The 25,278-nt window shown below is 49.9% G+C and overlaps 1 protein-coding gene across 4 annotated transcripts in view; it reads right to left on the bottom strand.

Moving 5' to 3' along the window:
- The window catches only part of Lrp4 (LDL receptor related protein 4), a 53,158-nt gene extending 28,417 nt beyond the window's left edge, over positions 1 to 24,741 (bottom strand). For 2 of the 4 annotated variants that reach the window (XM_040745829.1, XM_040745830.1), the window contains exons 1-16: positions 24,491 to 24,733; positions 12,350 to 12,496; positions 10,453 to 10,569; positions 10,085 to 10,198; positions 9,575 to 9,691; positions 8,951 to 9,079; positions 8,604 to 8,723; positions 8,148 to 8,273; positions 6,827 to 6,952; positions 6,502 to 6,636; positions 5,996 to 6,121; positions 5,465 to 5,695; positions 4,404 to 4,560; positions 2,704 to 2,921; positions 2,369 to 2,545; positions 1,840 to 1,962 (exon numbers count right to left, since the gene is read on the bottom strand). In XM_040745829.1, coding sequence (XP_040601763.1) covers positions 1,840 to 1,962; positions 2,369 to 2,545; positions 2,704 to 2,921; positions 4,404 to 4,560; positions 5,465 to 5,695; positions 5,996 to 6,121; positions 6,502 to 6,636; positions 6,827 to 6,952; positions 8,148 to 8,273; positions 8,604 to 8,723; positions 8,951 to 9,079; positions 9,575 to 9,691; positions 10,085 to 10,198; positions 10,453 to 10,569; positions 12,350 to 12,496; positions 24,491 to 24,542 — 2,215 coding nt within the window. In that variant the 5' untranslated portion in view covers positions 24,543 to 24,733. Of the gene's footprint in view, positions 1 to 1,839; positions 1,963 to 2,368; positions 2,546 to 2,703; positions 2,922 to 4,403; positions 4,561 to 5,464; positions 5,696 to 5,995; positions 6,122 to 6,501; positions 6,637 to 6,826; positions 6,953 to 8,147; positions 8,274 to 8,603; positions 8,724 to 8,950; positions 9,080 to 9,574; positions 9,692 to 10,084; positions 10,199 to 10,452; positions 10,570 to 12,349; positions 12,497 to 24,490 lie in introns of all 4 variants that reach the window. The other 2 variants (XR_005877255.1, XM_040745828.1) reach the window with 2 other exon arrangements.
- Between the last annotated feature and the right edge of the window lie 537 nt (positions 24,742 to 25,278).

Here is a 25,278-nt window from a genome sequence, read left to right as displayed (position 1 = left end):
TTTTTTTTTTTTTTTTTTTTTTTGGTTTTTCGAGACAAGGTTTTTCTGTGGCTTTGGAGGCTGTCCTGGAACTCACTCTGTAGACCAGGCTGGCCTCGAACTCACAGAGATCTGCCTGCCTCTGCCTCCCGAGTGCTGGGATTAAAGGCGTGCGCTACCAACGCCCGGCTCAGAAAACATCTTTGTACAGGTGATATATCTTCAGTACAGAAAGAATTTTATAATTTCCATCCACAGTTGGCTAAATCCACAGATACAAAACCTGACTATGTATTTCTCTGCTCAGAAAGGCACTTTCTGCCTAACTTTACCAAATCCCTCTTTCACAATGTGGTAAATCTTTGGGAGGAAGTGCCTGGAAGCACCTTGAATCTCAGTAAAATAACAGGAGTAACTAGGCACAAAAGAATGTATGGGAAAGCAGGTGGTGGTGGCGGCGGCGCACGCCTTTAATCCCAGCACTCGGGAGGCAGAGGCAGGTGGATCTCTGTGAGTTTGAGGCCAGCCTAGTCTACAGAGCAAGTTACGGGATAGCAGGACTACACAGAGAAACCCTGTCTCAAAAAAAAAAAAAAAAAAAAAAAAAAAAAACACAACACAACACACACACACAAACAAAAAGAATGTACAGGAAAAACACAATGTAATAATGGATTAAACTAGTTTTCCATACGTATTTGAATGAAACCTATGAATGTTTTTCCTAATCACTCTCTGGAAAGGGCCCGAGAATCTAATTTTGCCGTGTGTATGTCTGTATGTGTGTGGAATTGTATATGGATATGTGTGAACGTGCACACATGTGGGAGTTGGGCATTTCTTTCTACAGCTCTTTATTTTGAGACAAGGTCTCTCACTGAACCCAAACCTCACCAATTGGTTAGATTGGGTGGCATGTGAACCCCAGGGATTTGCCTGTCTCCAAATACCCCAGCTCTGGGATTACAGACAAACACCTCAATACCTGGCTTTTACATAAGTGCTAGGGATTTGAACTCAGAACCTCAGGCTTGCATGGCAGACACTTTACCAACTGAGCCATCTCCCCACTGCAACAATTTGATTTTAATTAGATTTAAGAAAGCCAGTGGATGCCGGGCGGTGGTGGCGCACACCTTTAATCCCACCACTCGGGAGGCAGAGGCAGGCGAATCTCTGTGAGTTTGAGGCCAGCCTGGTCTACAAGAGCTAGTTCCAGGACAGCCTCCAAAGCCACAGAGAAACCCTGTCTCAAAAAAAAAAAAAAAAGAAAAGAAAAGAAAAAAAGAAAGCCAGTGGATTACACAGCATTAATGATACAAAAGGGATTATCCTTGGACTCTTGTCAGTCATGTCATATGCCTGGCCAACTCCTTGCTGGACTCAGAAAAAGTCACCTGTGTACTGAGATTTCTAAGGCTGACTATGCAAGGGGACCATCATCTTTTACTTGTTGGTCACAGAACATCATTCGAGATCTCAATTGTGTTTCTGTCCTAATGGCACAAAATCTTCTTTGGGTCAGGCTAGAGGTGCAGATGTTGGAAACAATTGCCCTGCTGTCTAAAAGAATTGAACCTTCTTTCTGCCCAGACAGAAGGCGTCCTGCCTGGCAAGATGAAAGATAAGCTCGGTTGCAGGCGTTCATACAGAGTGGAGTCACTAAGCCTTCAGATGCTACTGCCTGGTTCTTGGTCCCCAACTTTGATACGGGAGCCTCAGCCTCTGAAGCCTGTCATGGACTCCTTGAGGAGCCTAGCTTTCCACTGTGACAAGCAATCCCTCCAACTCCTGTCTCTGTTCTTTATAACTGTCCTCACAAGGTACCTCCACTGTGGCTGGTGTCCCAAGCCCACTTACTCTGGGCACAGGCGTGGCTGTTGATCTTGCGGAAGCCAGTGGGGCAGGCGCAGGTGTAGTTCTGGCCACTGGGTAGACACAGATGAGTGCAGCCTCCATTGTTGTCCCCACAACGGTTTTTCCCTGCTCAAAGAGCCCAGAGCAAGATGATCAGGAAAGATTAAAAGTTTACAAAGATAGACCCCAGGCCAAGGGGTGCAGGGCTGAGCTCTCTATAAAGAAAAATTCTCTTATTATTTACACATCTGTTGCATATGCAAGCACAATTAGTACCTGACATATAGGAGATGCCCTATAAATGTTTGCATTGTATGTAAACAGTAAAGCCAATGAGCTCTGATGGTGTACCACCTGAAATGTCCAGCAGAGGGAGCAGCTAGCCCATATCAATGCCAGCTATGGACTTCCGCCAGAATTAATAGTATGTATTGGACAAGCGCAAGGATTCTCAGAGGCACCAGCAGGCACATCACTAGTGACAAATCTAGCTCACGCGATGAGTTGTTTTGTTTCGTTTTGTTTTGTTTACCTGCAGGCTGGCGCTGCGGGTGCAAGGTATGAATGTCCATGGGGAAGTGCAGCTTGTTACGGATGATCTCCTGGTTCTTCCCAGTGAACTTGTTGGCACTATTGATGCTCTTGGTGTGCCAGTCTGTCCAATACAAGCTGTCTTCAAAAACTGTGATGGCAAAGGGATGTGGGAGGCCTGGAGACAGTCCAAAAAGACCTTAGTCCACACATGGCCTGCCATGGCCCCTGAGCCCAGACCTGGCAGCTACACAAACCTCGCCCTCTGCCAAGGCTCCTGGGGGTAGGATTGGGGAAGGAGGAGAGAGATGAAAGAGAGCAGATCAAAGACCTCACCCTGGCTAATGACAGCCTTGCGGTGACTCCCATCTAGATTGGCCCTCTCGATGACGTGGTGCTTAGCATCCACCCAGTACATACGGCGACCGGCGTAGTCGATGGTGAGGCCATTGGGCCAGAAGAGGTGAGTGTCGGCAATGATGCGCCGTGCAGAGCCGTCCATGCTGGAGGCCTCAATGCGGGGAGTGTTACCCCAGTCTGTCCAATAAATAGTCCTGGGAAGAGAGGAAATTAAGAGGTAGGGCAGTGAGACAAGGCCTCACTGTATAGCTTTGGCTGATCTGGCACTCACTAGATAGACCAAGCTGGCTTCTAACTCAGAGATCCACCTGCTTCACTGAGTACCGGGATTAAAGGTATGTGCCACCAAGCTCAGCTTTGAAAGGAGCTTTAATTTGTTATTTATTTACTTAAGATGATTTTTCTCCCCGTGTTTGAAGACTAAACCCAAGGAATTAAGCCCAGAACCTAATGCCAGGCAACTGTCCTACCACTGAACTATATTAGCAGCTCTACAGAGTCATATTTTAAACATCTGGATTTAAATGTCTTGAGGCAGGGCATTTATTCATCAGGATTCTTTTTTGAGTGTCTGTTATGGAAAGGGCACAGTAGGCACTAGAAACAGAGTGGCAGACAAAGCAGAAGGCAATTCTCATGCTTGTGAGGTTGGCAGCAGAGCACAATGTACTAGCGAAGACAGACACGCTCCCCTCAATCTCTTCTGCTGCCCCATGGCAGACACGCTCCCCTCAGTCTCTTCTGCTGCCCCATGACAGACACGCTCCCCTCAGTCTCTTCTGCTGCCCCATGACAGACACGCTCCCCTCAGTCTCTTCTGCTGCCCCATGACAGACACGCTCCCCTCAGTCTCTTCTGCTGCCCCATGACAGACACGCTCCCCTCAGTCTCTTCTGCTGCCCCATGGCAGACACGCTCCCCTCAGTCTCTTCTGCTGCCCCATGGCAGACACGCTCCCCTCAGTCTCTTCTGCTGCCCCATGTCTTATGCTCCCTCTCCCACCCCTTATCTCTCAAACAATTGACAAACAATTGAAGGAGCTTCCAAGCCGTCCCTTCAGCTGGTAGCCTGGAATGTATACAAGCCAGAGGCTAAGAATTTCCATTTCAAGAGACTTCAATGCAAGAGAATTGTCTATTAATTTTTAAAATTATTCCAAATTACTGGTATCAATTAGCTCAACTACTAACTGCTTTAAATTAATAATAATTTCTAATTAGCCCTACTCTATGGTCTAATAAAAGAAAACTAAACAGTTCAAACTTGTCTAATTTGTATATTTTATCCCAGTTACAATGCTTCATTCTTTAGTCTTAGAACATCTATAAAAGCAGATGTTTGTTTATTTATATAGATCAGAGTCTCATGTGTGCCCAAGTTGATCTCTAACTATGCAGCTGAAGATGACGGTGAATTCCTGAACCCTCTGCTGTCACCTCCCAAATACATACATTTATATAGTTTGTTTTTAATTTACTGATTAAGAAATAAATGAAGGGAGCACGAAGAAATTGACTAACCCAAGGTGACATAGTCACTGCAGAGCCAGGACACAGGGGCATCTAGGGACAGTTGTCAGCTTCACTGAGGACGGTCCACAAAGTCTGGCCCAGGAGGCCTGAGAACAATCCCTACTGCTTGCAGGAGGAACTTAGAAGCATGAGACACCTACTTACCCCTCCATGGGGTGCAGTGCAATGGCCCTGGGTTTCTCCAGGTTCTGCCACAGTAATACCTTCCGGTGGGCCCCATCCAGATTAGCCACCTCAATCCTTGATGTCCCTGAGTCAGTCCAGTAGAGCTTGTCATGGACCCAGTCCACAGCCAGACCCCCTGGTGAGAAGAGGCAATGGATAGTGTTAGGGATTCACCCTAGGCAGGATTCACCCTGGAAACAAGGGCAAAGTTGTAAGAAGCCACTTCTGGGACCAGGACCTCGTGGTAACTATCTTACATGCGTCGGTTCATTTAGCCATCACAGCTCTGTGAGCTAGGTGCTATAATTTCCATGAAGTGGAAATGGAGAGAACTCAAGCATTGACTCGACCAGGGTCATGCATTTCTTCCTCATATGGCGGGGGGGTGACCTTGAACTCCTGATCCTCCTGCCTTTATCTCAGGAGTAAGTGCACCATCACAGGCTGGTTGCCTAGCAGATCCTAGGTACTTGATCTTTCCCTACCTCCCTGCCTCTCTCCCTGCCTGCCTGCCTGCCTGTCTCCCTCCCTGCCTTTTTTTTTTTGAGGCTGGTGCTGGCAATGGAACTCAGTGCCTTTCACAAGTAGTCAAGTATGCTCTACTACTGAGTTTTAACTCAAGCCCTGCCTACCAACTTCTCAGTCACTTAACCTGCTTGTAGGATAGCCTCCCATGACCAAATTAGCTGTTGCTTTTTGTTTGTTGAGATGGTGGAGCGAGGTTTTCATATATCCCAGCCTGACCTCAAACTGAACATGTAGTTAGGAATGACCTTGAACTCATGATGTTTCTGTTTCTACCATGTCTGATTTATGCAGTGCTGGGGGATCAAACCCAAGGCTTTACGCATTCATGCTAGGTAAACACTCTGTCAACTGAGCAACTCCGCAGTGGTTTTCCGTGTCAGAGTCCCACGCAAGATCTCCTTGGCAGAGGCATGCTGCAATGTGCGGTTGGTAAACCCTGGCCCGTCCCTTCCTTTCTACTGGTTTTTGCACATGGTTTCCCTGGCTCTGCACTTGGGGCCTCGTTCTCCTACCTGGGCTCTCTAGCCCAGTAGACACAACCTCCTCCACATTGCTGCCATTAAGGTTGGCACGGAGGATGCGGTCCAGGGTGACATCAGACCAGAAGACCAGCTCCCTCCGGTGATGAAAGTCAAGGGCGATGGCGTTCTCCAGGTTGTTGAGTAGCAGGGTGTATTCAGAGCGGTGCGGGAGCACCTGCCGGATGTCGATACGATTGGCAAACAGTAGCACAGGTTCTGGCCCTGGACACGGCATAGAAACAGAACCCCACTGGGCTTCAGAGCTACCAGATACCCATCAGCAAGCACCCGCAGGCCCTCAGCTGACAGCTGGGGCCCTTCGCCCTCCAGGGTATGTCCCAAGCTGCTGGCAACTGTACTGGAAAAGTAGAATTCTCTCCAGCCCCAGCCCAATCACCTTTTGCTTGGGGCCCAGATTGCAATTTGCAGGCATAAATCTCGACTTCTTAGGAAATCCCTCAGCAGTAGAGCACCTGGCTTCTATCTGTTCAGCCCACCCAGCCACGAGCCAACACTCCTTACCCAGAGCCTTGCAGCTGCGCCGATCCGGCCGTAGCTCATAGCCTGCTTCACACCAGCACTGGAAAGCCCCTTCGCTGTTGGTGCATCCCTGGCTGCAGTACCCCTCCTCAGCACATTCATTCACATCTGTGAGTACCAGGCAGGGTGAGGAAGCCTGCCTGCTGCCATCTTCCCACCCCTAAGCCAAGAAGCTGTTCTCCAGGTCACATCCCATATCCCCATCTACCGCCTTGGCCTGGTGGGAAACTGTTCAGCGGTTCAGGGCTTTGCGGTCATGCAGACCTGATTTCAAATCCCACCTGCTTACTAGCTGTGTGGCCTTGGGTAAGTTACTCACACTCTCTGCGCTTCAGTTTCCCCTATCTGCGACATGGGAGAAATGATCCCCGCTCCCCTGGGTCAGTGCAGCGATGAAGCGACCTCACGTCGCCCTGACAGTCGCACAGCCTCCTATATGTTGCTCCCATTCAGCATCCTGACTCTTCCCCAGTGCAGGCTCAGCTCACCCTGGCATGTTCTCCCATCCTCTGTGAGCCGGTAGCCTGTGTGGCAGGTACACTGCACTGCCCCTCGCACCGTCTGGCACTTCTGGGCACAGCCACCGTTGTTAACATTGCAGTTCTCCTCACCCGTCCGGGGCCCTGTGCCGGCCAAGCCAGAGTTGGGAGTTGAGCCCAGAATCCACCCCCGTCCAGCCAACTTGGCATTCCACCTGGACCACGAAGAACAGCTCCCAAAGCTGTGGGAGTCCCAAGGGAGGCCTCCCTTTGAACCCTATGGGCGGGGTCCAGCCACAAACCACGGCCAGGCCCACACACTAGAGACACTCACGACAGTTCTGCTGTGGACTTTCGTCACTGTTGTCACCACAGTCGTTGACCCCGTTGCACAGCTTCCTCTGCCCGATACAACGCCCGTTCCAACACAGGAACTGGTCAGAGGCGCACTGGGGGCTTCCTAGAAAGAGAGGGAAGGGGGTGGGGTCACAGGGGTGCAGGGCTTGAGTCCACAAGGGACTGGCCTGTCATTTCCAGGGTAAACTGAGTCAGGTGAGAGTCAAGGTGGGAGGGCTGGGGTCCACGGCAGGAAACAGCCCAGACAAGGCTGGCTGAGGTTCCACAGTGGATGAAACGGTATGCCTTCACACTCAGAGCCACAGTTAATAGGCTGAGGGCATAGACACAGAGATGGCCAGTCCTTCCCACAGAGGGGAAGTAGACACAGGACCGCCAGCTGGATGGCAGCCCTTCCTCCCAAGGACACAGCAAAAATGGGAATTTGAGCAGCTGGTTAAGACTCACAACCCTGACTTTGTGTTCAAGTGTATGAATGGATACAGTCAACAAAGCACCTGGATATTTGAGTGTGTGTGTGTGTGTGTGAGAGAGAGAGAGAGAGAGAGAGAGAGAGAGAGAGAGAGAGAGAGAGAGAGTGATGTGGTGTGTGATGTGCTATCTGTATGTGTTTGCAGTGCATGCATGTGACTATATAAATATGTGGGGGGGGGACACGAAGGCCCATATATGTACGTGCAGAGGCCAGAGGATATCTGATAACTTCCACCATTGTTCATTCTCTGTCTTACTGACTTGAGATAGGTTTTTCAATGAATCAGAAGCTGGTCATTTTGGCTAGTCTGGCTGGCTAGTGGGCTCCTGGAATCTGACTTTCTTTATCTCCCAGTGTTGGTGTTACAGGCACTCACAGACATGCCCACCCCCCTTTTTTTCTTTCTTTCTTTTTTTCTTTTGGTTTTAAGAAGACAGGATTTCTCTGTATTGTTTTGGAGGCTGTCGGACCAGCCTGGCCTCGAACTCACAGAGATCCACCTGCCTCTGCCTCCCGAGTGCTGGGATTAAAGGTGTGCACCACCACCGCCCAGTTCATGCCCAACTTTTCAATGTGGATAATAGGGATTTGAACTTGGGTTCTTGTGTTTGCACAGCAAGTTCCTTTACTCACTAAGCTACCTCCCCTGCTCCTGCACCTGGATTTGACCCTGCTCACTGGGAAAGGTAGGTAAAGTCCAGACATTGAAGAAGGAATGAAACATCATTTCTGGTCAGCTGAGAAAGAAACGACAGTGCTCTTTTCCCCTCTGCCACCCACTCTCAATACTGGGATAGGGAATGAGGCACCCTGGAGACTCCACCTGTGTTCTCACAGTTCTCTTCATCACTGTTGTCTGCGCAGTCATCTTCCCCGTCGCAGCGCCAGGACAGACGGACGCAGCGGCCTGACCGGCAGCGAAACTGTTCAGCTGTGCACATGGAGGTGGCTGGACAAAGCAAAGGCCTCTTGAAAGGCTGGCCCCACCTCAGCCTGAAACTCTACTCTGCCACCCAAAGCACACAGGCCACTCTTGTAGACGGTTGTGCCACAGAGTGTTACCTTCTTATGAATCAGGTGGCCCTTCCTCAGAGTGCCTTCCTGTCACCTGCTGGAAGACTGCCGTGGTGGGTCTATAAATCTACAGATTGCAGGGTGACTGGTATCCCTCTGAATATAGTGCCTCTGTGCAGTGTTCAACCTACGGCTGTTTAGTGTGTCTTCATGCTCTATCGGCCCCCTTAGTTCCCTACTGCCTTTGATGCTACCCCCAACTCACTGCAGTTGCGTTCATCGGATTGGTCATCACAATCTGCATCGCCATCACAGCGCCAGCCTGCGTTGATGCACAGGCCACTGTCACACATGAATTCCCCAGAGCGGCAGGGCTGGTGGGAAGCTGGGGGAACAAAGGTCTTCTGTCTCTGAGCAGTCTGTGCACAGTGCCTCATGGTGGAGCAGAAAGTCCCATCTCTTGCCCTTCCCAACACTCCAGCTCCTCCCCAGAGAGACCTTGGAATCCAGACACTACTCCCCTAAGCGCCGCCCCCAGCTGGCACCTGTGCCTGACATCGGAGGAGCTCCTCCAGCCTGGCGCCCCTCCTCCCGGCTGGCTAGAGCACTCACAGCAGTCAGACTCGTCCGACCAGTCTCCACAGTCATCGTCGCCGTCACAGTGGTAGATGTCCAGGATGCAGCGGCCATAGGCACACTGGAACTCCTCCAGATTGCAAGGGGGAGAGGGCACCGCTGAGGCTGGAAGGGAGAGCAGCCCTCAGGCCCCAGTGACTGGGGACAGGTGCCTGACTCTTCACAGGGACAAGCTGCACAGGCAAGGTGTCTTCCTCAAATATGTTTCAAGTGGGTTCCATTTGTGATGGTCCTACAGCTTGTGATCCAGAGGGAGTCAACCCTCCAAAACTGCCACTACCCTAGCGTAGGGCTCATGTATCTCAGGCTGGCCTCAAACAAAGATAACCTTGAAATGTTGATCCTTCTGCCTCTGCCTCCTGCCTGCTAGGATTACATACAGGGGTTACCATTATGCCCGACTGGTTTGTGCAGTGCTGAGGCTAGAACCCAGGAATTCATGCGTGCTAAGCAAGCACATATATAAGCCACGCCCCCCACTCCCCAGCATCACTCCTTTAGATCACATACTCCCTTGCCTGCTGTAAACAACCCTCATCTAGGAGACAGAGCCCTCAGGCATTGTCCCAGCCCCGCAACCTCAGGTGTAGGACCACTCACGGCAGCTCTCCTCATCAGAGCCATCTTTGCAGTCCGTGTCACCGTCGCAGTACCAGTGCTCAGCAATGCAACTCCCATCACTGCAGCGGAATTCCTTGTCTGAGCACTTGCGCATGTCTAGGGATGCAACGAGACAGGAGTCCCATAGGATCTTCTCTTACCATTCTCCTTTGGTGGTAGGAAAGGCCCCTATTCCTGATGGTGTAGACTGCAGGGAAGCCCATATTCCTGACAGTATAGACTGCAGGGGGGCCCCTATTCCTGACCGTGTAGATTGCAGAGGAGGACCATATTCCTGACCGTGTAGACTGCAGGGGGCCCCTATTCCTGACTGTGTAGACTGCAGGGGGTCCCTATTCCTGACCGGGTAGACTGCTCTGCCCTCCTGCCTTTTTTGGGCTGCAAACGAACCCTGGAGCAGTTTTGGGAGAAGTAGCCTGGGCCTTCTTTGCTGTCTCCTCCCACAGCTACTCCCACTCTGGACCCCTCCTGCCCCAGAGCCCCACTCACCGCACTGCTCATCACTGTTGTCACCACAGTCATTGTCACCGTCACAGTGCCACAGACTCCGGATGCAGTAGCCATTCTGGCAGGGGAACTCATCCTCCTCACACTCCCGGGGGGCTGTGGGCACAGACGAACCAGGCTGCCACGACAGAAAGCACAGTGCCTACACCCCTCAACAAAGCCTTCTCGGGCAGTCAGCAGTCCCAGTGCTGCCCCAGGACTCCTGAGGAGGTGACCACGCCTGGTGGGCTTGGCTGACCGAGAGAGGACGGAGGAGGTCAGAACAAAAGCTGAGACCCAAGAGCTCAACGGGCAGAAAATCTTATTCCAACAGAGCCCATGGAATTCGCCTGGCCCCTTCCAACACTCACGACAGTCCTGCTCATCAGAGTCATCTTCACAGTCATTGTCCCCATCACACACCCAGGAACGGCGGATGCACCTGCCATTGTCACAGTGGAAGTCCAGAGGGGAGCAGGTGGGCAGCACTGAGTCCAAGAGGAGGCAAAAGTGAGGCAGGCAGGCAACCCCGGGGTCTGACTCCAAATCACCGTCCTCGCTCCTATCCCTGCCCCCAGCAGATAAAGGCCCTAAGAAACTAGCTGTGAGAGGGAGCGGCAGAAGGGAACAGGAGGGTGGCAGAAAACATCTACTCTAAGACACCCAGGAAGCAGTATGAAAATCTCGGGCAAGAGAGAAGAGCAGGGCCATGGTGTAAGTTGGTAGATTGTGGCCTAACATGCATGAAGCCCTGGATTTGAGCACCAGCACCTCATAAAGCTAGGGGTGGAGGGGAACATATATAATTCCAACACTTGGGAGGTAGAAGCAGGAGGATCCTAAGTTCAGATCATCCTCTGCTACATATTCAGTGTGAGGCCAGACCTGAACTACATGAGACCCTGCCTCAAAAGGTACCAGGAGGGACACTTTCCCCCTCTTCTCAAGGATGATTGACACATCTGGGTTGCACTTGTCGAAGTCATTACTACCACGATGAGTGAGTCGCCTGTCCTCTCTGAGCAGTTGTTCCTTTGGCTATGCAAGGGGATAATTGCACAGCACCCACAGGTCTTTTGAGATAATGTATATGAAAGTGCTACATGAAAGGGAAGCATTTATTATTATCACAATTAGCTGAGCTGGTTAGGGTTAATGAGGTCCAGGTTGTAGCTTCGTTCTCATTAGACTAATTAGTCACCATCAAACGTAGATGCTATGGGCCAGACATGTACCCCTAAGTCCAGACAACTGGCTTAACAGTGAGATTTATATATATCCAAGACAGGACATCCTGGCCCATTGTCTGTCTATGACTATGCTGGAGGAAGGCACATTTAAATAGAATTCAAGGCTTTTTTTTTCACAGTGTGGGGAGGGGATTGAATCCAGAACTTCACACATGCAAGGCAAGTAACTCCACTACTGGTCACAGCCTCAGTCAGTCATTTATGTGTGTGTGGTACATATATACTTATTCAGGCAGATGCATGCATGCATGTCAACATATCAGGTGTCTTCTTCAATAGCTCTCTACCCTATTTTTAAAGTTTATTATTACTGCTTGGGGAGAGAGCTCGGGAGCCACAGTGCTCTTGGAGAGATCAGAGAATAATTTTCCAGAGTTGTTTTTGTCTGTCCACCATGTGAGTTCTGGGAACCAAACAGTAGTGAGGCTTGGTGGCAAGCACCCTTCCCTGGAAACCAAATAGTTATGAGGTTTGGTGGCTGGCAAGCACCCTTCCCTGCTGCTGAGCAGTCCCACAAGTGCTCCCCCAATGTAAGCGTTCTTTAAATGTATGTATGCAGCATACATACAGAATTCACAAATGCAAGGAGAGCTATTTAAAGACTATGTGTGGCTTCAAGGGTATTTTCTTTTATACTTTTTCCAACTTTTTTTTTCTCTTCTTTTTGAGACAGGGTTTCTATGTATAGCCCTGGCTGTCCTGGAACCTGCTTTGTAGACCAGGATGGCCTCAAACAGAGATCTGCCTGCCTCTGCCTCCAAAGTACTAGGATTAAAGGTAAAAGTCACAATGCCTGTCCCTTTACCAATTTTTCAAAGTGTGTTTTACGGGGATTATAGGCAAGAACCACCTAAGAGAAATACAGGTGGTTAAAGGTATACATGTAAAGGAGCCACACCTCTCTCCACATCTGTCACCCTTGCAAGACTGACCCCAGCTCTAAGCCAGACACAGGTGGGCACAGAACATGCCTCAGTCCATCTTTCACCACCTCCAGTAGCCCTGGGATGCTACTTACTACACCCATCCTCATCGCTGTGGTCCCCGCAGTCATTGTCTCCGTCACACTGCCACTGGGCGGGGATGCAGGTACACTCGCCGAGGGCACTCACTGCGCATGTGAAGTGGCTTCGGCCACAAGCACACTCCAGGTTGCTGGCTAGGCCTGGGCAGAAAGAAGACAGAGCAGAGGGCCTCAGCTCCTGTCCTCCCAAAGCCTGCAGGGGTGGGGAGGAGAGGAGCCTAGTCCAGGGGCAGTGAGCCACAGGGACAATGCAAGTGAGGACAATGCAATTAATTGTACTTTCTACCCTCTGCCAGGGCAGATGTGGTCCCAGAGTACCTTGAGACTTTGGGTTCATAGACAGCCCAGTTCTTCACACATCTCTGAAGGCCAGGAGACAAAGCCACCAAGGCTGTGCTTAGAAAGGGAGCAGAGGACAAATGGGTGCTACTAAGATGCCTCTATGTGTTCCCTTCAAAAACTAGTTTGAGAAATGGATACATCTGCCCCCATCGTGAACCCCAAGCATCAAGGGCAAGGGATAATAATGAAATCAGAACACTGGATGGAGCCTCTTATTATCAAGGAATCCACATGGGGGAGGCAAGAAGAAGTTTGTGAGCCCTGCCAGTCAGATTTTGCTTTTGAGGTGAGTGACAGGATCAAGCCACCTCAGGACAGAGTAACTGGACCCAGTCAGTGCCTTCCTGTCTGTGAGACAGACCACAGTCTGGAGGAAGGCTGTCGGACACAGCCCATCCCCCAACTTCAGCAGCTGGGCTTCCCTATTGAGCATCAAGCTATCTGCCTGGCCAAGTCCCATGACTGGCTGCTGTACCCCCTCCCCAGAGTACCCAGCAGGATGCCCTGGGATGGCGTGTGAATGGCTCAGTGCCCCTGCTCCAGCCTCAGCTGGAACAAAGGGTTCTTCCAGGGTCACTCTCTCCCCGCAGATTATTCATCTAACCCGCTGGGCTGCTGCAGCTGGAAGGAGGGGGCTGCCTTGTTGCTCATCCCTTCTCGAGCTCTCTTCTCTTCCTCCCATCAGCCGGGTCCTTCCTGCCTTTAGACTGGGCTGGACAGGAGGAGTCAGTGTTACACTGCCACTCCTGTTCCTTTCCAGTCTTCCTATTTCTCTCCCAAAGGTATGAGGTTAAGGCAGAGCTTCCTATCCTGCAATTGATGAATGAACACATGGATGGCCAATCAGCCTTTGGCATCTGTAAGCCTCTTGAGCTATAGGCAAAATGTATATTTCTGGAGCGATGGACCAGACTTCTACCAGGTTCTCAACTGAGGCCTGGTCTTCCCTCGACTGTCTACTGTAAGGGGTCTAGTTACCCCAGGAAAGAGAATTTCCTGCAGAAGACAAGGGGAGTCCTTTGAGGAGTTTGCATACCTCACGCATGCTTAAAGACCTCACTACAAGCCCAATACCCCTGTCTTTCCACAAATGCAGACCATAGGGTTCTTCCCCAGAGAAACTCAGAAGATTCAGTTGCCCAGGGCCCTAGCCTGCTCCTTCCCATTCCTAGAGAAATGAGGAGTAAGGGCATGGTTAAGACCTCAGGCAACAGAGCCTGGGGAACTGCATAAGCACCCCTTTAGGGAGTCCTGGCTAGATTCAGCAGCATGAAATATTCCTGGCACACAGGAGAAGCTGCAGGGAGAACAGAAGGTTTAATTAGTGGGCTTCAGCAGTAGCAGGGGAGTAGATTTGTCCTTCAGTAGACTAGTGGTCCTCTGAGCAGCTCGTGAGTAGAAGCCAGAGATGTAGTTAAGAATCCTAACAGTGCACAGGATGCTCCCTGTCCCTACTAACTGACCCCACAAGTCAATAAAGGTAGAGAAACACTGATAGTGTCATACAGCAAGCAACAGAGACAGACATGGAGGGAATAAAATGGAAGGACACAAAGGAAAAAAATGTAGATTTGGAGCAGACAAGCAGACCTTGGATTCCACCAATCAATTTGCCTCCCCTTCCCCCTCTTTAGTAATACTGGTTTCAAACCTACTAAGCCACATCCCAGACGTCTTTTTACTTTTTATTTTCATACAAGGTTCAGGGTTTCATTAAATTGCTGGCCTGGATTTACTCGGTAGCCTAGCCTTCTGCTTTGACATCCCAAGTAGCTGAGATCAATAGGCTGCACTGCCAGCCTTAGCTTAGTGTCTTAATATGTTACAGAAAATAGAAAAATAAAATAAAAGCCAGAATTAGACATAAAAATAAATGTGGAATAAATGAATTTTAAGCCATGGCATACTGAAAATGATTGTTAAGTAGACATGGGGAGGTTGGAGGTATGCAGCTGGGGACATTTTCCCAAAAGCCCTTGATTTGGGAATTGTTGAATGCCAGGGATGGGACAGCAAGATGAGCAGTTTCTTGGCAATCATGCAACGGAAACAAGTACAGAGGACTGAAGAGATGGCTCAGCAGTTAAAAACACCAGCTGCTCTTCTAGAAGTCTGGGTTCAATTCCCAGCACCCACGTGGCTCACAGCCGTTAAGTGGCCCCAGTTCCAGGGGATCTGACACCCCTCCTGATCTTCTTGGGCACTGCACAACAGGGTGCACAGACATACTTACAGGCAACATATTCATACACATAAAATGAAGATAAATATTAAAGAGAGAGAGTACAGAAAGCAAAGAGGGCCATCACCCTCCCCCCAGCCCCCACACTGGGCTGCGTGACAGCATGAGTTCTGATGTCCTGGTGCAGACCGCAGGAACACGGCATTCCATCGTCAGACATCAAGCTGCAGGTAGCTCAAGACACACAACTTCCTGCATGTCAGAGAAATGGCCGAAGTCAGAGCTGTGGCAAAGGTCAGGCAGCCACCAGTCAGACAAACCTCGACATGGGCATTCATACAGGAAGCAGACACATTAGACTCCAAAAGGCAGACTTCAGGAAGACAGCTTCCCCTCTGGAATCCCCAGAGATGGGATTCTGTCTTTTCACTCAAGGCTTGGCCATAGTCATAAAGGGCAGCTTTTTAACCCTTTTTGCATAAAAGAATGGAGAGCCAAGAAAGGAAACAAGTGTCTGTGGGTGGAGACTGCAGCTCTCCCGGCTCCCAGGGGCTTAGGCAATCGCCCCTTGGTCTCATGTTCCCCTACAAGTTCATGATCCATTATTCTTGGGATCCGTGTTAAGATGTCCATAGAAACTTTTGGTTTTTTCTTTTTTAAAATTTATTTTTTGTATTTTATATACACTGGTGTTTTGTCCACATGTATGTCTGTGTGAGGGTATCAGATCCCCTAGAACAGGAGTCACAGAGCCAGTGTCTTAACCCCTGAGCCATCTCTCCAGCCCCTGGTTTTTTGTTTTGTTTTGTTTTGTTTTGTTTTGTTTTGTTTTTTGAGACAAGGGTTCTCTGTGTAGCTTTGGAGTCTGTCCTAGAACTCATTCTGTAGACCAGAACTCACAGAGATCCACCTGCCTCTGCCTCCCAAGTGCTGGGATTAAAGGCGTGTGCCATCATTACCCAGCTGAAACTTCTTTTTTTGAGACAGGGTTTTACTGTGTAGCTCTGATTGGCTTGGAAACTTGCTCTGTAGACCAGGCTGGCCTCAAACTCAGAGATCTGCCTGCCTCTGCCTAACAAGTGCTAGCATTAAAGGTATGTGCCTCTACATCTGGCTTCAGAGAATCTTTTTAAGAGGTTAAGCAAAATCTCTCAACCCAGCTATCTTAGCCATTTACCAGTGCTTCCTTTTGTTTGGGAGAAGGCAAACACCAGGGGTACCAGTCAGACCCTCTATAAAATCATAGACAGCAGAGATCCCACGCTTTTGAGAAGCTAGTTAATCAAAAGTCTCTTTTTGCTCATCCTTAGAATGGGTATGAAAGCAGTTCTATACCAAGGAGTTTGGAAATGGTCCTCCTGCCTCTGCTTCCCAAGTGTTGGGATTACAGGTGTGTACCACTGTGCATGGTGGTATGCCAGCAAGCAGTCCACCAACTGAGCTGCATCTCCCAGCTCCTCACTCATGCCCGCCTTTTCCTGCCTTCCTTCCTTCCTTCCTTCCTTCCTTCCTTCCTTCCTTCCTTCCTTCCTTCCTTCCCTCCTTCCTTCCTTTCTTTCTTCCAAGTGACAGGGAATGAACTCAAGGCTTCCAACATGCTAAATATATCCTATAATGCTGAGTCACACCTCTTAGGCCTGCTCATTCTATAAGATGCCAAAGCCGCCTTTTTCTATCCACTGGCAGGAGTGATGAGGCTACAAACTTATTTGAAAGTCTATGACTACATCCAGACTGAACGGCACCTTGACTGATTTCAGCTCCTGAGGCAGCATACGCAGTAACAGCACATTCATGTGGCAAACAAAGCAGACTATGTTGAAAGGAACAGCAACATGGAGTCGCACAGAAATGGATCCAACGAACCCATCTACACAGAGTCTGGAGAGACCTCTATAGATACAGTGTTAGGAGGGTACAGCTTGCCCATCAAACATCAATAGTGTAGCAGTAATCATCATCATAGCCATCACAGAGCAGCAGGCAGCAGGAAGGTCAGGAAGCCAAGCTTTCCTAGCACTGCCCTACCTGGACATATTTGGCCCAGGCTGAGCTGTTAGTCCCTGTCCTGTGACCCTTTGTGTTGCCCACTTACTAGACCTAAGCTTCTTGGCTATTGGAATTGTGTGCCAGACAGCACTTACTCATATTCACAGTGTATGTGCAGAGCTGGATGTATCGGATGAGCAGTACAAAAGTCTGTTAAATGAATGAGCAATGCATGCCTGAGTCTCGTGAGAGCTGGAGTCAAAGCAGGAGAGAGGCCCTGAATGGTAGACCTAAAAGTAGCCAATGCCCTAGCTAACCGGTACTCAAGGGAACTTTACACTTCTCTTTCCACAGGCAGCTTCCTGGTTCTATTCAGGTGAAGCTCTCTCCCTCAAGAGCTCCTTTCCACACTGTACTCTCAGGCTGTGAAACTGATGTGTCACAACTAGACTCAATTCTGTCTTATGGCCAGCCTTACTAGGCCAATTCCTTGGTGACAAAAGGGACACACTAGATCCATGATTACAGGTTCCAGAAAGTTCAAGCATCATTCTTTCTTTTTTTCCCCTACTTTTAAAAATAGAAAATAAATTCGGTTTTTTAAAATATGTATTCATTGGGGCTGGGGAGAAGGCTCAGCAGTTTAGAGCACTGGCTGTTCTTCCAAAGGACCTGGTTCAACCCCCAGCACCTACATGGCAGCTCACAACTGTCTGTAACTCCAGTTCTAGATGATCTGACACCTTTACACAGACATACAATACATACAGACAAAATACCAATGCATATGAAATAAAAAAGTAAATAAACCCAATGTGTGCGTGCGTGCGCACATGCATCCTGCTTGTACATTGAAGAGGCCAATGACTCTTCTAGAATTAGTTACTAATAGTTGTGAGCTGCCATATGGGTGCTGAAAATTAAACCCAGGTCTTCTGCAAAAACAGTAAATTCCTAATCTCTGAGCCATGTCCCCAGCCCCAGAAAATACATTTTTCATACTCAGCACCCAAAGTTATGAGGCAGAAATATACAAAGTTAACTTGGGAACAATGCTTCCCAGAGTACAAATCCTGTTCCTTCTGGTTCCTGAGCGGTTCATCTATTTATATCCTAGGTTTTCATCAGGGAAAATGGACTAAAGAACTCTGACCACATATAGATGTCTTTAAAAATACTTAATTTCTGAGTGGTACTTGGCATAATACCTTCTACATACTATGCATCTTTTTAATAGTCTTTAAGACAGGGTCTTGAACTTGTGATCCCCCTGCCTCAGCCTCCCAAATACTAGTATTATATGTATATATCACCACACCCTGGTACATGCTAAGTGTCAATAAATGATAGATCTGGAGGTACAAAGGTCAGAGATAGAGTGAATACTTAGCACATTTAGGCCTTGGGTTTAAGTCCTAGTCCCCGCACAAATGAGTACTCAGAACAGGTGTGGTGGTGTGCACCACAGCTACTCAGGAAACAGAGGCAGCAAGATCCCTTGAGGCAAGAATGCTGGGCCAGGCTGGACAACATAGTAGAGATCCTGCCTCTTACAGTTAAAACTAAGGGGGGATGGGGAGATGACTCAGTGTGTTAAATACTTGCTACCCAAGCATGGGTCTGGATCCCTAGCACTCACGTAAAAGCCAGGTATGGGGTTATGCATTTGGAAGTGCTAAGAGGACAGAGTTTGACCCAGAGGACACACATGGTCGAAGGAGAGAACCAACTTCAAGTTTTCTTTTAGCTTCCACAGAGGTTGTCTAAGACTGTTGGAAATAACAGATATTTACATTACAATTCATAACAGTAGCAATTACAGTTATGAATTAGCCACTAAAATTAATGTTTGGTGGAGGTCACCATAACATGAGGAACTGTATTAAAGGGTCACAGCATTAAGAAGGGTGGGAATCACTGGTCTAAAGCCTTTCATTTTTACTGTCTCTCTGAACCTCAAGTAGAAACTTCTTGCTTCAAATTACTTGGGGTGGGAAAAATGGAAGGAAGAGATACTCTCCCCTCTCTTATTTTGCCTAAGCCCAGCATTTCCATTTGTTTCTAAAATGCTGCAGTCAAACCAACAGATTTCTCTTGTCCTCACCCATGCCCACAAGATTGTAGCAGTTGCGCTCCACAGGTTGGGGCTATGTGAAGGGAACATACATGGCCACCCTTACTCCCCTGCACCCTCCGTAGGCCTGCCTGACAGGAAGTGGAGCTGCTGGAGTGTGATCTCTGGAGATATTGACAACCTCACACGCAGCTTTCACTCCACTGCTCATCAGGTGTGTCTCCTAATACCTTATTTTATACCTGCCTGGCTTTACAGCCAGAGAGGGAGAAGAGGATCCCTGCCTGTCCTCCAAAAGGCACTGCCTGGATCCTGGAGCTCCCTGGCTACAGAAAATCTCCGGTGATAAATTATGCCCCAGTCCTTTGTTTCCGGCTTGGCTCAAAGCTCTGATCCTCAGCTCTGCACAGAGGTGAGGGGGAGCTCCCATAGGCCAAGTCAGGGCTTGCTGTGAGTCCTAGGCCGGCTTTCTCCAGCTGGGGCTCAGGCAGTGCCCCTCCCTCCTCACTCACCTGAATGGTGGGGGAGCAGTCATCAGAATTAGCTGACAGTCCATCCACTCATCTGCAGAACCCAGATGGGAATGCCTGCGTGCACTCAAAGAATGAAGTCTGCACGGATGGGCGGAAGCGGTGCCCAGGGGCACCTGGGATGTTTGCTTCTTGCTAAATCAAAGGCACAACAGAAAATAGACAGCCAGGAAGCTAAAAAGAATCAGCTTTTTTTAACGGCTGCTCTGGGTTACGGTCAACTTTCTGCAGTTCCCAGAAACATCACAACACTGGCACCAACTTAAAAGGAAGAAACAAAGAGACAAGAGGGGTCAAACTTTGGGGTGGAGGAGCTGGGGGCTGGGGGTGAGTCTGGGGCTGGAGACCCACATCAATTATCTCACACCCTGACAGGACTGCGGATTGAAGACTGGCTGTGAAGGAAGCAGGCTCCCAACTGCCCAGCCCCCAAATTGGGGCAATTACTACCTCTAGAGCTCTGGGGCCTGACTCCTTCCTCAGGCCAGTGGGAGGGACAGGTTGGAATTCTGAACTGTTCCAACTACAAGAGACCTCAGGCAACCCCTCTCACCCTGGGTCACAGCAAGGGTGAGAAGTTGTAGGGCTCACTTCTGACCTCTCAACAGGGATGTTCCCAAGGGAGTTCCTCCCTCTCAGGAGGAGGCTGGCTCCCTTGGCCTCCCTCCACAGCATAATAAACCTCTTTTCTGGAAGTGTGGACAGGACAGAGCTACAGTTAGGTTTCACTAGGTTTTCAAGAAGGCAAAAGAAAGGACAAGTTGTTTCACAGAGAAAAAAAGAGAGCGGTTGGGGGAAACAAGTTGAAGTGAATGAAGGACCAAGCCTCCTTTATCATATGTGATGCACAGTATAACTTATCTGGCTCCCACATTTCAATCCCCAAAACCATCACTGATGGATCCATTTAGGCATTCTTACTAACGAACAGTTGACATTTTTTCAGGCCTACACATACATAGCAGCTGTCATGCCGCTGGCTGGATAATTTGAACATTCTATCGTCTCTTAATTTTTACAGCCTGAAATTTTCATGGGTGAAGTATATTACCACTCCCCTTCCCCCACTCGATCCTCATTTGCAGATAAGAGCCCCAAACTTCAGGAAGAGCCAGCGTTTTTGCACAGATTCACCAAGAAGTATCAAAGCCGGGTGTCAAACTCACGCCTGCCTGTGCTTTCTCAAATACGGAGCTGGATGAGCAGTTTGACAGGCAAGTTTACTGAATTGGTGAACAAATGCCTATGTGCAGTGCTCATCTTGGGCAGTGCTCTTGAGTGCACCGGGGAGAATGAATCTGACCACACCAGCTCTAGGCTTCAAGCAACTGGCGTAGGTAGTCATCAGTGCTGTTTTTAGGGCCAAACTCAGGCTCTGTCAGCTAAACCTCAGCACCTAGTCCATCTTGGGATACTGAATCTCACTAGGTAAGGAGAGAAAGGCATTCACTGTTGGAGAGAAGATGGCCACTAAGATGCAGCCTGGGACTCACATTCAGGCATCTGTGACACAGCATGGCTACACTATGGCAAAAGATGGTGGTTAGCAACAGGCTAACAGACCCAGCTGACCAAAGACATGGACTTTCCTATAATTTGAGATAGGTTCAGTAATCAGATACATTTGTAGTCTCTGAAATTATTCTGTTCTCAGTCAAGAACCCCCCTTATATTGGTTATCTCTTTAAGAAGCAGCAACATCCCATCACCCTTCATCTTAGGGACCAAGACTAGTAGAAAGATTATGCAAAGAGCTACAAAGCATCCTGTCCTCTGTGACGTCCTGTGTTCTTTGCTGGCCTAGAGAATGAGCATGCCCAACATGCTTTGTGTCAGACATGGCCTGACTTAGTTCCCTTGCACCTGTTATTCTTAATACGAGGTGCCAGTTGCAAAGATGTCATCTGATATCCAACAGGGGACAGAAGAGGAAATCCAGAATCAGTGACAAGCCAAGCATCTTGCACAAGTCTAAGAGATCAAGGGCAAGGTCACTCAACTACCATGACAACCATGGTCATGACAACAACACATGGAAATAAGACCAGTCTCGGGATAAATTATTTTGAACTCATCTTCAGAACCTTTTTTTTTTTTTAATCTAACTAAGCACTCCTGGGCCAAAACTGTCAGTGTTCACTTCCCTAGAAAAGACTTCTAAGTGGTTTGTACACACTCTAGTCATAACCCACAGAGCATTTGCTGTTGTTAGCTTTAGTTTTAAGACGGAGTCTCATGAAGCCCAGCTAGCCTTGAACTCACACGGTAGGTGAGGATGACCTTGAACTCCTAATCCTCTTGCTTCCACCTACCAAGTACTGGGCACTGAGACGTTTTGTCTTATAAGGAAAGGGTCTTGCTCTGTAGTATGAGATGACCTCAAACCATGTAGCCCAGACTAACCTCACCCTTGCTTCAATGCTCTTGCCTCAGTCTCCCAAGTGCTAGCACTAGAGATAAGCCACCATGTCTGATTGTTCCTCCTTTTTTAAAAAAATGTGTGTGGGTAGGGTTTTGCCTGGCATATATGTCTGTGCACCACATGTGTGAAGTACTCAAAGAAGCCAGAAGGGGGTGTCGGATTCCCTGGAACTGAAATTACAGACAGTTGTGAGCTGCCAAATAGGTGGTGGGAATGAAACCCAGGTCCTCTGGAAGAACACCTAGTGCTCTTAACCACTGAGCCATCTCCCCAGCCACAGCCTTCTAAATTTTGAAGAATGAATTGTGATCTAAGCCAACACCAAATGGAGAGGCTCTAGGAAAACCTCCAAGGTCTAATAGAATATAAGTAAACATCTTGGTCTGCTGTTGAATTCACTCTAGCTGAGGTTGTCTAAGTAATCTATGCAGGGCAAAGCTCTTCAGAAGCACCTCTTCCGGCCCTGGACTTGGTGCTAGAGATCCTAGTGGGATTTGGGAGTGGGGAGTGGGGGATGGGGTGGCGGTTGCAGACTCTGCAACTGCTCTATCTCACTGCGAATCTGTCCTCTATGGGTCTCCAAGGTCGGTTCAGTATAAGGCCCTGCAAAGTGCAAACTTTCCTACCTCTGCCTATTCCGTGTGCACAGGAAGTCTCCTAACTTAGAAATTTCTATTAAACCTTTTCCTTTAAAAACGAACCAAGACAAGCCACCAAGAACACTCTAAAGCTTTTTCTGTAAGGCATAAAGAATTCTCTGCCCCTGTTCTCACCCCCATCCACTATGCAGATGTAATGTATGCAGTTTTGACAGCAGCTCTGGAGCAATGAATTCCTCTTGGCCAATTTCAGTCCGGAACCTTCCAGCTCCCCCTTCCCTGGGGCAGAAGGCGACAATCTCCTCTTTGGCTTTGTTGGTATCCGTTTTAGCCCCCACCTCACCCCCCTTTTTCCTAGTGCCTAGCTATTTCCCTTGATCTTTTTCAAAACTTCCTCCAGGGGGCCGAGAGGAAAGTTCCATCCCCTTCCCTTGCAGCCCGAAGGGGGAAACCCCCCAAAAGCATAGCTGTCCCTTTAAGGGGCCCATGTGGTGGGAAGAACAGTTACATTCCTACCCCAGTAGGGCTGCTGTCCCAACACGCCGAAGAGGCTACAAATAACCTTCGAGGAGAGAGCACAGGAGGGGGAGAGCGAGGCGCGAAGAGAAACTTGGGTCGGCCAGGCTACCACTCCTCGGAGAGAAAGGACTCCGTCGGCGCTAGATCCCACATGGAAAAAGCCGTTGAAAACCCACGCGTAGTTTAAATAACAGATACTAGAACTCTGTTTTGGATTCGAGAGCTAGAACAATCTTTAAAACAAGAGCCCAGACAGCTCCACACCCTGCCAGGCAAGTTCCGAAATCTGCACTTTCCACCCGAGCTCCTCCAAGTGAAAGAAAGAACCCGTGCACCGCCAGGGTCTCCAGACGGCTCTTTCTGAACCCCACCCCCTTGTCCAGCAGCCGGGAGAATCGGAAGAACTGGATCTCCCCCACGTGGAAAAGCCGGCGGCTGAATATGGTTGGAGTTCCAAGATCGATCTTTGATCTTTGGGCACAAACTCAGAGGCAGCTGCTAAATCACAGGGTGCACCCATGTTCCCAAGCGACTGCAGCGAGGCAGATTCCACTGGAGTCCTAAGTAGACACAACAGTTGCGTCCGGGCACCGAACACGTTATTAATAAGGAGCAGATGAAGCAGCAGTGCCGTTGCCATCCGCCCAGCTCCCCTGAGGCCAAGGCCCCACTGTATGGGCCCGGAGATTGCCTTTGGAAGTTCCCTAAGAACGTGCCCCCCTGCCCTCTACCCCGGCCAGGACGGATCTGCTGGAGCCTTCCAGCAGTTTCTTCCCAAATTTCCTTCCCAACCTCCTTTCCATCGCTGTTCCCCACCCCTCCCTTGGGGAGGATCCAGGGCAGGAAGCTGATTGGCCGCAGCCAGGAGAGGGAACCCAAAACTCTACTTAGGGGAGATGCTGCAAGCGAATACGACCAAAGACCCTAGGATAACCGGGTGTGGAGCTCGAGAAATCGCTTCCCAATTCCATGATTCCCGGATGCTCAAGAAACTCAGATTTTGCTGGGCCCCTCTCTGCAATCCACCCGGGATCCCACAGACCCTGGAAGGAGGACTATTTACAATTTATCGGTTTAGCGACCATCCTCCCCGCCTCCCTTTCTTTGCACACATTCATTCGCACGCACCAGGGACACAGAGCCCAGCCTTAACTTGAAAGGGAACCAGCCACTAGCTCTTTAAAGAGCAACGATAGAAGCCGAGCGAGCGTCTCCGATCCTAAGCCACTCGGCCCAGACCACAGCGGGGACGAGTCCCTCCACCACTGTCCCCTCTTGTGCTAGAAGAGCTGCAGGAGCTCCTCTGGCTTTCCTCCGCACGCTCTGCCAGGGTTACTGCTTGAAGTGAGCTCGAGGCTGGGATCTCAGGCCCCAGCCTTACGCCGTCCCGCTCCCGAGAGGCGAGTCCTGCAGCGGTCACACTCAGGGACAAACTTTCCCGATGGCCCGGTCGGCGCGGGCGCTGCGACGCAGCTTACCGTGTGCGCAGAGCAGGGCGCCAAGCAGCAGCGCGCCCCACCACCGCCTCATGGTGCTGCGGTCGCCGCCGGCGCTCCCTGCCGGCCCGGGGGTCCCGCGGGCTCCCACGGGTCGCAGGGGTAGAGAGAATCAGTGGAGGGTTCCCCAGGGGTGGAAAGCGTCCCGGGTCCAGCGCAGCCGGCGCGCCCTGCAAGTCGCCCTCCGGGCCGCTGCCGCCTCCAGTGCTGCCGGAGCCGAAGCCGCCCAGCCAGGGGACCGGGAGGGGGGGTGTCCCGAGCCCGGCCGCCCCGCCCCCCGCGCCTCAGCCCCCGCCACCACCACCGCGCCTGGTCCCGCCCCCGGCTCTGGCCCGGCCCCTTCCCGCCCTCTGCCCTCGCCCCCCAGTCCCAGGACCCCACCCGCCAGTGCCTCCTTCATTAGCCCTGGCTCCTACTCAGGCTGCCTCAACATTCCTAGCCTTCCTGAGAGAGCCCCTTATCTGTCCCCATTACTGCTACTCAAATGTCCCCAACTTAAAAAGAAAATTATTCCATTGGCAACTCTCAGCCCGTGTTGATTCTAGTTCTACACCAGGGAGGAGCACCCGTGCTGACCCAAGACGCCTGGGCATGACCCCGGCCCCCCCTACCAGTTTAGACTCCAGACTTTTATTGTAATGTCTCAAAAATATGCAAGGCTTGCGAGTGGGTAATTCTCTCGGCCTTTATTGACATCAAACAAGGGACATCAGGGGGCCTGCAATGCTTGGTCTAACTAGTATTCTCACTGTCAAAATTCTTATTCTCAA

Source organism: Mesocricetus auratus, unplaced genomic scaffold (genome assembly GCF_017639785.1).
Source record: "Mesocricetus auratus isolate SY011 unplaced genomic scaffold, BCM_Maur_2.0 Super-Scaffold_100004, whole genome shotgun sequence".
Classification (NCBI taxonomy): Eukaryota; Metazoa; Chordata; class Mammalia; order Rodentia; family Cricetidae; genus Mesocricetus; species Mesocricetus auratus.
Note: the sequence above shows the minus strand (reverse complement) of the source record. Positions and strands in the feature narration are given on the sequence as shown.